This window comes from Astatotilapia calliptera, chromosome 23 (assembly GCF_900246225.1).
Source record: "Astatotilapia calliptera chromosome 23, fAstCal1.2, whole genome shotgun sequence".
NCBI classification, from domain to species: Eukaryota; Metazoa; Chordata; class Actinopteri; order Cichliformes; family Cichlidae; genus Astatotilapia; species Astatotilapia calliptera.
In genome coordinates this window covers 1,404,541-1,416,665 of record NC_039323.1, presented here as the reverse complement: position 1 = coordinate 1,416,665, position 12,125 = coordinate 1,404,541, and the positions used below count along the sequence as shown (strand labels likewise).

General features: G+C 42.5%; 1 protein-coding gene across 1 annotated transcript; it reads right to left on the bottom strand.

The window, feature by feature from the left end:
- Nucleotides 1-3,177: 3,177 nt before the first annotated feature.
- rx1 (retinal homeobox gene 1) lies at nt 3,178-11,806 on the bottom strand. The gene is made up of 4 exons (XM_026160062.1): nt 10,668-11,806; nt 9,927-10,262; nt 5,937-6,190; nt 3,178-5,667 (listed from the first exon to the last, which is right to left on the bottom strand). Exons 2-4 carry the CDS (start codon nt 10,234-10,236, stop codon nt 5,149-5,151), a joined length of 1,083 nt encoding a protein of 360 aa, XP_026015847.1. The 5' UTR covers nt 10,237-10,262; nt 10,668-11,806; the 3' UTR covers nt 3,178-5,148.
- Between the last annotated feature and the right edge of the window lie 319 nt (nt 11,807-12,125).

The following is a 12,125-nucleotide window of genomic DNA, read 5'->3' as shown; positions in this document are numbered from 1 at the left end:
TTAGGTCCCGAGACGTCAACTGGGACACAGAAGAGGACAGTAGGAGGCTTTATTTCACATTCTTTCAGTATGTAGAGGTGCAGGTTATACATATGGTAAAGCCTTTGTTAGCACAAAGCAGAGACTTCATATTTATTTATTTTATTATTAATAAATGCCACCTTTTTTTGCACCACTCGTGCCTCAAGACTTCTTCAAACATCTCTTAAATCTTTTTGGTAGCTGATATTAACAGCTGCCCCCTCTTTGGGGTCTCAGTGCGACACACACCCCCATTACCACCTCCTTGGAATACCAGGTGCTGTAAGTTTAGGGGTGGGTGGAGCATCCTTGACTCCTCCAGTCCGCATGCCAAAGCATCCTTGGGTAAAGTGCAGTTGTCCCTGATGGGTTTGTGTGAGTGTGCATTTTACATCTCTTGCATTTAGGTAACTATGACAACAGATGTCATTGTTTATGTTTAATCAGCTTCCTTGTTGTGTAATGATCCAGAAGGATTTATTGTTCCAGGTATCAGGGAGAATTAAAGGTTGTGTTCCTGCTTCTTAATGCAACGCCACATTTGGTGATTTATTGTCTGACATCAAGCAATATGTGGACAAGACTGATTAATCACATGTCCAGATTATATTGGATAATGTTTTGGGTGAGCACATTCTTGTATGTAATACTGTGATGTATTTTTAAAAAGTTAATATTTTTATCAAATAAGACCAGAAGTAGTGGTTGAGTAAATGTTAGTAGCATTGGGACAGGAAAACGACCCTCTGCCAGAACCTTTTTCCTGCCGATCTGCTGCTCCTTTTCCCATGCTTTCCTTTGTGCCACTCACTGTGGCTCAACGCATGCCTACCCCAGCCCCCGGCTGTGACTGTAGCCCCGACCCGGCCCCAGCTGAGCAGTGCCAGCAGTCCAGCAGTTAGTTAGTGTCCGCTCAGGCCCGGCTCGGCCTCGCCCGGCCCGGGTACTAATCCCTGGTCTGTCAGAGGACCCCACTCTGAACTCATCCTGCAACACAGGAAAACGCTCTAATTGGGGGATTTTCTACATCATTAACTCTGATGAGCACCCACCCCACCCCCTGTCTCCCCCTCTCCACTCTCCCTCTCTCTGCATGTCTCTCACACCCACACTTTTCTCCAACTTAATCTGGCTTCTTCACATTCTCGGCCTCTTTCATCCTTTCGGCAAAAGCTTGACTTTTTTCCCCCTTTTTCATTCAGGATGTGTTGTTTGCTTAATTATTCACATATGAGACCCTGACAGTAAAGTAAAAAGTGTGTAAATAGTGAAAGTCTTACCTGTGCACTTGTTATATTCACAAAAGAGCTAAAAGCCATTTCCACAGTTTGAGGTCCTGTATTACTTTTCTTGGGTAATCCTTTAAAGAAAAAGTACTTACTGACTTTTCAATACAAACTTTGTTCTGCACAAATTTTCCCTTTTAAGTAAAGTGCAAAACATCGTGTCACCACATTTTTTTTCTTATAAGGAGAATATGCTGGTGCTGAATGCTGGTGCTGAATGCCCAGAAGACAGTGGAGATTATTGTGGACTTCAGGAAGCACACAGCCCCACTCCCCCCCATCATCCTGACTGACACCCCCATCACCTCTGTGGACTCATTCCGCTTCCTGGGTACCACCATCACCCAGGACCTGAAGTGGGAGCCCACCATCACCTCCGTCATCAAGAAAGCCCAGCAGAGGATGTACTTCCTGAGGCAGCTGAAGAAATTCAACCTGCCAACACGGACGATGATGCAATTCTACACTGCAATCATCGAGTCCATCCTCACCTCCTCCATCACCGTGTGGTACGCTGGAGCCACTATCAGGGACAAACAGAGACTGCAGCGTGTTGTGCGCTCTGCTGAGAAGGTGATTGGCTGCAGACTCCCATCTCTGCAGGACCTGTACACCTCCAGGACATTGCGGCGTGCAGCTCGGATCTCAGCTGACCCTTCTCACCCTGGACACAGTCTGTTTGACCTGCTCCCCTCAGGCAGGAGGCTCCGGTCCATTCGCACCAGAACCTCTCGCCATAAGAACAGTTTCTTCCCCTCTGCTGTCGGACACATGAACAATAACCGTATGACTGTTCCCACCACTAACACATGACCCTACGCTGTGTTCACTGCATCATTCCATGTTTGGCACTGATCACCACCTGCACTCATGTACATATCATGTATATATCTATCTACGTAGCACTCTTAATTCTTATTCTCATGTATATATCTCATGTATAGCTCATGCACATATCTTTCTACGTAGCACTTTTAATTCTTATCCCTACTTTTATTTTTTCATGTCTATTTAAGTGTTATTTATGACACTATGTTTGCACTGAAGCACCGCAGCAATTTCCTAATGTTGTAAACCTGCTCAACATTTGGCAATAAACCCCTTTCTGATTCTGATTCTGATGCTGGGATGAAATATCATGGCATAAATATGCATATTAAAATGTTGTATCTGTGTATTGCACAGAAAAAACTGTATGCAACTTATTTTTAAAATCAGGATATCTTGCTGAGCTCTGTAACTTGGATCTAATTGCAACACATCTATTTTCATGTTAAGAATTTAAAAAGATCCTGCAAAAACGTCCATGCTTCATCCACTGGCTTATCCATATGGTCCTTGAAGTACGGTCTGCTCAGCCCTCCATCTGTCCAGGACAGTGTCTCACATGCTGAGGAGCCCAGCGAGCACGGCGGCACCGGCCCTCTGTGAACATGTGTTGCAGCGGCTGAACCTTGCAGCCTGCCTGCCTGCCAGCCTGCCTGCCTGCCTGGGGGCAATTAGGGAGCCGAGCCCTGTGGTCAGAGGCCCCCCTGGGAAGTCCTGATTGATTGGAGTCTCATCTTCCTAACAGGCTGGCATCCTGCCACAAACCCATGGAAAAGCAGAGAGGATTGAGAGGGGTAAAAAGAAAGAAAACCATGACAGAGAGACAAGGCGCACAAGTGTTTGCAGCAAAAAAAAAAGTCTCTGCTCATGTATGTCAGATGACAACGATTATACTGTAGTAATCTTGGATTGCTCTAGTAGTCTTAGGGAGGTTAAAAACCCCACAGTGACTGTGGGAATGAGTGCATAGGTCAACATGAAAGCACTGCAGTGAGAACGCAGAGATACAATTTCTATCAAACTATATTTATTTTCAGTAGATCTCCATTTGTTCCAGAATATGAACATCAACAATCCAGACAAAATCCAAAAGAAATAAAACAACGACATCACTAAGACAGACATAACTAGGGCATGTAAGACAATAAAAATAACTAAAACTAGTGCAATCTTGTCTGTTATCTAACCTTTGGCTTATTCTTGGCCCAAAACATTTATGCTGCAAACTAAATGTCCTGTTAACACATAAGATAATTCTGGTTTCCTGTGCTGTGTGAGGTCACCATCGTGTAAAACTACATGAAGACAGATGATGAACAGCGGCTGTAACATTACTTATCCCCTTTAGGTCGGACAAGAGTGAATTTCAAAAGTATCCAAAAAAAAGTGGGGTGTGACTTTGTAACAATCTGGGCAGAAATGAGTCTCCTTTTTTATTTTTAACAAAAGAAAAAACACATTTTATATAGAAACATAAAAAATGGGTTTCTAAAATTGCACTTTAAGAGGACAGAGTTTTCTATCCCTCTTGTTCTGTTAAAAAGTCAAAAAATATATAAATTTCAACCTCCAAAGATTTGTTTGAGATGGTACCTGCACATGCAAAAACATTTCAGTGTCACAGTCTTATTTATTTACCTCTACTGTCCATATGAAGCATATTGTGCTCCAACTTTAAGATGATTGGGGCTTAACCCTGTAACAGATGGCATAAGACTAATATTGTGTCACTAATGACCAAAGCAGTAACAATCCATGTTTCCTCTTGTTTGAAAAAGAAAAAAAAAAACTACAACAAAATGGTTACAAGGGCCTATTTAGTGCAGCCTGAGACCGTTTCTCCCCCTTCTGTTCGGGACAAAGAGGATGCACTTGGATCAATTGTGTCGAACAAAGACCGAACTATGTGGGGTGACGCATCACACAGGGCTCTGTCTGCTGCCCTGCACGTACACGCAGCCACCCAACACTGAGCTGCCAACAGGTTTTCTCCTCCAACAGTCACTCAAGCAAAAAGAGGGCTACTCCGCTGACTAGCCTGCGTTTTTTTTGTCTACTTCCTCTGCCTTTCTTCTGCTTCCTCCCTTCTTTAAAGCACAAGTCAGAAAAAATGTATCCGTGCAGAGATATTTTTGGTATATTCCCGGTCCCAGTTGAGGTGACCCTTTTCCCACCAGATGAAGATCTCTTAAAGAAGCTTCTCCTCACTGATCATCTTCTTCCAGTCACACCAAGATATCTAAAACATGGACTCGCGTATCTAAACTGCGTAGCAAGTAGAAACATAAATCATAGTACAGGTGGACATAAAACGAAAACCAGCTACACGGCTTTTATAATTAAACAGATTAGTGAGATGAGCAGTGACACTGTAGTGTGTCTTCATGCCTCGATGTCACATTAAACAGAGACCAAAGGTCCATTCACAAAGTCCTCTAAGACTCTGATTTGCAGACCCATGAAAATTCGACGGCTGGACTAATTAGTAAAAACACAAATGTGGTGTAAAAAAAAAAATTAGAAAAGAAAAGCATGAGAATGATATTTTGCTCGACTCAAATGATTTGGATAAATGAAAAGTGATGAATAAGAATTCCCGCATTTTGGCAGTTTTTAATGATATAGCGTGTCTTCACTGTTGGTGCACCCAAAGAGCTGCAGCAAGGGCTCAGGCATGAAACGTGCACTCAGAGCCTGTTTGTGACTCGGAAATACTTCTAGGTGTCATAAACCGTTTGTTTCACCAAGAAGACATTTGTTTTTAACGAACCCAAGGCAACAATAGACACCTAGAGATTGGACGAGCAAAACTATCGGAAACTTTTAACCCGCTGAAGGTTTCAGCTGTTTTTTAAGGGGGAAGAAGTAGAAAAGAAAAGAAAGTCTCCCCCCCAAACAAAAATTCTTACGTCCTCAGCTTTCACAGTTCAGAATCCACTTCTTTCACTTAGTGGCGTAGCACGTGACGTGTGTCACTTCCAGCATTGCTCACGTCGACCGCCGAGCTCGTTAGTCACATGGGTTGCCAGGTCTTGTCCATAGACTGGATGTGTTCCTTGGCTTTCATCCTCAGCGCAGCAATACTGGAGCTGCGCTGGTCCACATCCTCCAAAGGGTACTTTTCAGGGTATGGTGCTGGACACTGATAAGGAGGAGGAGCCATGCTCTGCATCCCTTGACCCATGGACGGATGGGGATGAGTGTGAGTGTGAGGGTGTGGATGAGGACCGTGAGGACCGTGAGGACCGTGAGGAGCGTGGGGGGTGGAGTTGAGGAAATGGTGGCTTGGGTAGCTGGGCTGGAGGCCTTGAGCTGGACCCATGAAGCCTGGGATACTGTGCACAGGTGTAGCACTGGACAGGGGAGAGGTCAGCCAGGGTTCCAAGGGGAGGGAGTTGGTCATTGGACCCATGCTGGTGTGAACCGGTGCCGGACGGTTGAAAGAGAGCATGGGTGAATCGTGGAGCTTCATGGTGCTGGCGTCCATTTTTTCCTGCCGGCGCCATTTAGCTCTGCGGTTCTGAAACCAGACCTGGAAGAAAATGACAGAAAAATAAGGTACGTGTAAATATGATGGAGTGCAGAGTTTTTCATTCTGGGTAGGGAAATATACTCGAATATACTCGACAACACTGGGGGAGTTTTTTGGATGAATACAGCCTTTCACGTAGTGTGAATATGAGATTTTATTCCAGAATAATGAGAATATCTCTAAGAAAACCCCAAAAACAAGACAGAAACGTTTGAAGTGCTTCTTAGCAATCTCTGAAATGGTGTTGCCTTTAATGCAGTTCACGTTACCTGAACTCTGACTTCGGGGAGGTTCACCTTCATGGCGAGCTCCTCGCGGCTGTACACGTCTGGGTAATGGGACTTTTCAAAGGCACGCTCCAGCTCGTGCAGCTGGTAGGTGGTGAAGGTGGTGCGGTTGCGCCTGTGTTTCTTCTTGGGCTGCTCATCCTTGCTTGGGTCCGGAGACTTGCCTTCATCGCTCTCTATACTCTTCCTCAGCTCGCTCAGTTCCTGATCACATTTGTTTGCAAATAAGCCGGAGTCTGTGGAAGAGCCCAGGAAAAAATATTGTGAGTTTTTATTTCCTCCACATGCTTTTTGACTGGACTAAGTGAATGAGAACTACAGTTTAGAGAGAAATACAAATGGAGAATGCAGTTTCCCACTTTCCAGTAGAGCAAACATTAGTTTGACACCTGCAACAATAGGCCACTGTAGGTCAGTGAAGCAAGCAATTCCCTGTACCTCAATGAAGCTCCAAAACATTCCTAATCGGATTTAGGAAGCTTTTTCCAGTGTTTACTTTTCTTCAAAGTTAAAAGGTCTTTAAAAAGAAATTTGAAAACCACAGTTTTTATCACCACGCTCAACAGCCACTCTTAGATTGTTACCATTTTTGGCTAAGCTCACAGCAGATCTGAATGAATCTATTTCCCCCGTGCAGGAGAGCCAAAGCACGGAAACGTCCCGAGTTCTGTCCGTCTTTAGGATCACAGATTACTGACAAGCTGGTGTTTACAGACACTACAAAGCTTTCACTGGCACTGTTCCTCCTCATAACCCTCCCCGTCAAACGATTCCTCTCTCAATTCTTCTTCCTCAGCTCTATTTCTAATCGAATCAACGTGCATATTCATCAACAGTATACAGAAACATGGGAGAGGCCACAGGGGAAAACAGGGAGGTGTAACCAGACCAGCCAGCAAACTGATTTAGCTAAACAAAGTACAGAGATGATGATCCAGGAATAAAATAATCTACTCGAGTTAAGAGTTAATAAGTGCCAAGCTTGGATCTGACTCGAAGACTTAATTTCATTCAGGATGTTAGATAAGTTGCAAATCACAGACAGTGGGTTAAGCTGATTTTAATTAAGGGCTAATTTTGTATTTAGGTAAACAATAGAAACATCAGTATCATCAGTATCTCTTACACCAACTAACATATAGTGAGACGAGCAAAAATCTCATTTTTTTTATGAGCTTTCAAAGCATTTCTGTTATATTCAGCAGTTACTCTACAGAGCAGCACAGGTGTTTATCTAAAAGTGTAAAGGTGATGGCTGACATTCGCCATATTTTTGCTCTGTTTTGGTCTCTATCAGCCCTCTAAGGAAGTATTCAGCTCTTTGCTTTAACAGATGTAACTGTAACAGATTAACTGTAACAAATGTAACTGTAACAAATGTAACTGTAACAAATGTAACTGTAACAAATGTAACTGTAACAAATGTAACTGTATCAAATGTAACTGTAACAGATGTAAATGTATCAAATGTAACTGTAACAGATTAACTGTAACAAATGTAACTGTAACAAATGTAACTGTAACAAATGTAACTGTAACAAATGTAACTGTATCAAATGTAACTGTAAAAGATGTAACTGTAAAAGATGTAACTGTAACAGATGTAAATGTATCAAATGTAACTGTAACAAATGTAACTGTAACAAATGTAACTGTATCAAATGTAACTGTAACAGATGTAACTGTAACAAATGTAACTGTAACAGATGTAACTGTAACAGATGTAACTGTAACAGATGTAACTGTATCAGATGTAACTGTAACAAATGTAACTGTAACAGATGTAAATGTATCAAATGTAATTGTAACAAATGTAACTGTAACAGATGTAACTGTATCAAATGTAACTGTATCAAATGTAACTGTAACAAATGTAACTGTAACAAATGTAACTGTAACAGATGTAACTGTAACAGATGTAACTGTATTCTGACTGCAGATATTTTTCAGGTTTCTCAGGCTGAGAGATGTGAGAGCTAGACCCCGATCTCAATGAGACTTCTTCTTCTCTGATTTAATAACGACAGTTCAAGACTTTAAAGAGCAGGAAAAGGTCATTTCAAATCTCGGGGTCATTTAAAAACGCCGTCATCGCACGACCAGCTCAGACCGTGTGGTTTACAATAGTCTCGGCTGTGTTAGCAGCAGAGAGTGCATCACAGGTGAGGCAGTCTTATCGGTTGCGTGTGTTTGTGAAGAATTGATTTATAGTCCCAATTTTTTTGACTTCCTAAAAGCTGATATTGGTACGAGTCCTCATCGCTCATCAGTGCAGCTCCAAACCAAAACAGTCATGTTTAAAGGCAGGAAGTGAAATAAGGGACTGAAGCTACAGGTCATAACATGTTCAGGAATACACTTTTATGTTGAATGACATTTCAGAGCTTCAGCAGACTGTGTACGAATCTGAATGCTAGCTTGTTTCTGTTAATGGGATGCGGTGATGGAGATGAAGGAGGGGGTCGACTGTGGTCTTTCTGCTGGAGAAACGGGAGCCGAGGAAAAAGCAAAGCAGGGTTTTGGGGTTCATTTATCCACCTCTCATTAAGCAGCTATGACAAAGACCAGGCTCCGACAAAGGCAGAGGTCAGGCCTGGTTCAGTGACCAGCTCTTGGCCTGTCAGCCCATCACAGCCACTGGTCTGAAGCCTCCCTACTGTTTATCAGCCAGCAGAACATCTCAGCACGGAGAGGAGAGGGGGGTGGCCCGACTGACACCGAACACAGAGAAGCTGCTCGGTCAGGAGGAACTGGGCTGACTTCACACAGGATGGAGTGATGTCATTGGTGTTGATGGATGTTAATGCACTGAAACCAAACTGCATCTGAGTCACTTAAAAGCAGTGTTTCTGCTTCGTCTCCGGTTCACAGGAACAACTTTTTCTCTTGTTCCTGCCACAAAATCACCAACCACCTGCCTGATCCTGTGTGTGAAAATAGCTTCAGATTAAACATGATTCAATTTGATTCTAGGAGCGAACGATAACAATAAAGAGCGATTGGACTACGGTACAATCTAATCTGCACAGAAGAGAAGATTAGGGGAATTCCACAAGGGGATGGGATTGGTCTTGGGGACATAAACCCCCTACACCATCTTGTCCTGTGATTTATTTCTCAATCTCAGTCCACACGGTGGAGTTAATGCAGCTTTACATGCCAACGGTGTTTAATGCACTGATTTCGAATCGGTGCGTGAGAGGTTTTCATGCAAAGGTGGAATAACCTCATTTAAAGTGATCAGACTTTTGACGATAGGCTGTTGAAATAATACGAGCTGTAATTATAACTGAATGTCACAGATTTGAAGCTGCTTTTGTTACTCATTTTGTGTATTTTGTGTGTGTGAGAGTTGAAAATCAGATTTTGGTTTATTAGATTCTTACACCAGATCTCAGGTCAAAATAAAGGCCTGGGTGTTTGTGTGATGTCCTTTAAGTGGCTGTTTTTATCTAATTGTGTTTTAAAATGTTTGCTTCACTTGTTATTTATGTCATTTGATCTGTTTCCTGTTTTTTACCACAACTGCCGACAAAACAGTCACGTCACGAAGCTTGACTGGTTTATTCTGGTTCCTGAGCGAGGTTTGGACTATAAAAGGCTCGAACTGTGTTTGTGGTCAGATAATATCCTGTTCAGCTATCTGGTAGTATAAAAACATATTATGTTTGCCCAGCAGCATCAATAACTTCAGTCTACCTATGTTCTGCATTACATCATTCAAATCCTTAAAGTTAGAAAAAGCAAAGATCACTTCAGTCCAGCAGTGCTGCTGCTGCTGTATAATCAATATCTCTGACCATCTCTATGCTTTGAGGCTTTGATGATTCACCCTCAGTAACAAACTCTGCAGCAGCTGATCCATACTGCTCAAAGAGTTCACAAAATTTAATGAAACAAAATCATCTTAAAAGGTGGTGCTACTCTTACAAAATCAGCTTTGCCAGGATGGAGAGCAACAGCCGGACTCACCGTGGTACTGCTGCTGCTCTGTGCCGCTGCTGCTTCTCAGAGAGGAAAGGTGCCCGCTGTAGGACGGGTGCGACGAGGGCTCCAGCTGCTTCCCGGTCTCCGCCAGGCTGTCTATGTTCACTTTGTGGGGTCCGGGGGTCGTGGCGGGACTTAGCAAGGGGTCCTGCTCTTTGCTGAAACCCAGGATGACATCGATGCTGTGGACGCGGCCTCCCACTGCAACGCCCCCACCTTTACCCAGTTCGTGGAAATTGCTGGGCGAGAGACAGCTGTCGTCCACCATGCTCATGGTATCCAGCGATAAATGCATTCGAGCGTCTGGGCAATCACCTGGGCCTGGGGTCGAGGGAAGATGTTTGGGTGAGGCTACGCAGACGCAGATCACTAGGTCACCTAGGATGACTGTTATCCACCTAAACCTGATTATCTTCTTCGGAGGCCCAGAGGGTCAGAACCCCGTAGACTCTGAGTGTTCCAACAAACCACTAATAAGATTGTGACTGTGGGTCAACTTCACACACAAAGAGGCTTTCTTATAAAACGTTTTACTGCTGGACTTAATTTTATGGAAACTCAGGCTAACATTTTTAAACGTAGTCACATTTTGGGTGAATCTTTGGACTAACGTGCACTTTTCCTGACAAATAAGTCATGAAGTTGTTGGATTTCCAGCAAATGATTCTGTGTTTGTTACATAAGAAGTAAATAATTAGAGCCGAATGAGACCGTGGCAGTGCTTACCTCTTGGAAGTAAATATGCTGAAGTACTGAAGTTACTGATGCCAGTGCTCCACCTGTTCCTCTCAGCAGCTCTCCCTCCAACTTCACTCTTCCCAGATCCGCTATGTGCACCGCCTGCAGTCGCTCAGCTGGCGTTGATTGCCTAGCATTTCTCTAAATATATTCGCTTTGTGTGACAAACAGCCCCAAACAGATGCACTCCAATGGTAAAGAGCATTTAGTAGCTGAGTTCAGACGCTATCCACTCCAGCTCAGAGAGGAGAGTGGGAGAGGAGTGAGCCGGAGAGAGAGAGGTGGACAAAGCTGAGGCGGCGTAGGAGGTGAAACGAGGGGATTAGGAGAGGGCTGTTAATTGCAATCCTTCCCCTTTAAGAGTGATTGGCAGCTGTTTTCTGCTTAAGAAACTGTTTTAAATGTCATTTTCATTTAACCCCGACGGAGAAGGCCCGGCTAACGAAGCCCGGACGAGACTTTCTTTCATAAATTTATTGTTTTAAAGACAAAAGAATCGCTCAAAGTTTTCACTAATCACTGCCGGGACCCCTTTGTGTGAAAATACTGCAAGAAAGGAAAAGGTGAAATTGTAATGCACACAATAGAACAACAACAAAAAGAAAACAATTTACCGCGGGGTTTATTTTGTGTAATAAAAATGTAAAATACAACATGTATGTTCTGTGTTGGTTCTCTGTCAGATTTGCAGGGAAGTTGTGCTACTACTAGTTTTATTAACTACAAACTAAAAAGCAAAGTGCAACAACGTAACCACTGATGTACTCAAAATATATCATTTTAAACAGATCAGGCTTGATGCATATAATTATTTACCATCTTAATTTCTGATTTTTCTACTTTATATGCACTGTTTTTATTCCGTTATTAGACATAAACTTTTATTATCGGCAGCCTGCGATATTTAAACCTTTAATTCTCCTTTTATTGTTCTGTCATTTCAGTTTTGTTTTATTTGCATATAAAGCAAGTTTGCATGAACCACCCACTAAAAGAGATTAATGGAAGCCAGTCAGTTGTTTAAATGGATTAAAAAGAGAGCTAATGTTTTATAGTGTGGTTTAAATTAATGGTAACATTTGTATATTTATTTATTTTTGTTTGTCTGATAACATTTATTTAAAAAATAAATCGGACATTTCAAACAGTTACTCGCTACTTGAGTAGTCTTTTCGCCAAGTACTTTTTTACTCTTACTTGAGTAACTTTTTTGACGACTACTTTTCACTTTTACTTGAGTAATAATATTTTAAAGTAATGCTACTCTTACTTGAGTACAATTTTTGGATACTCGACCCACCTCTGGGTTTAATGGCTCCACAGTTAATCAAATCAGTCAAAATAAGACATCATCCATCAGCTCAAAGATAACTGTAACAAAGACAAGAACTGCCTTGGCTTTGGAAAACCCACTAAATATATTTCAAATATGCTTAAACAGTGGAA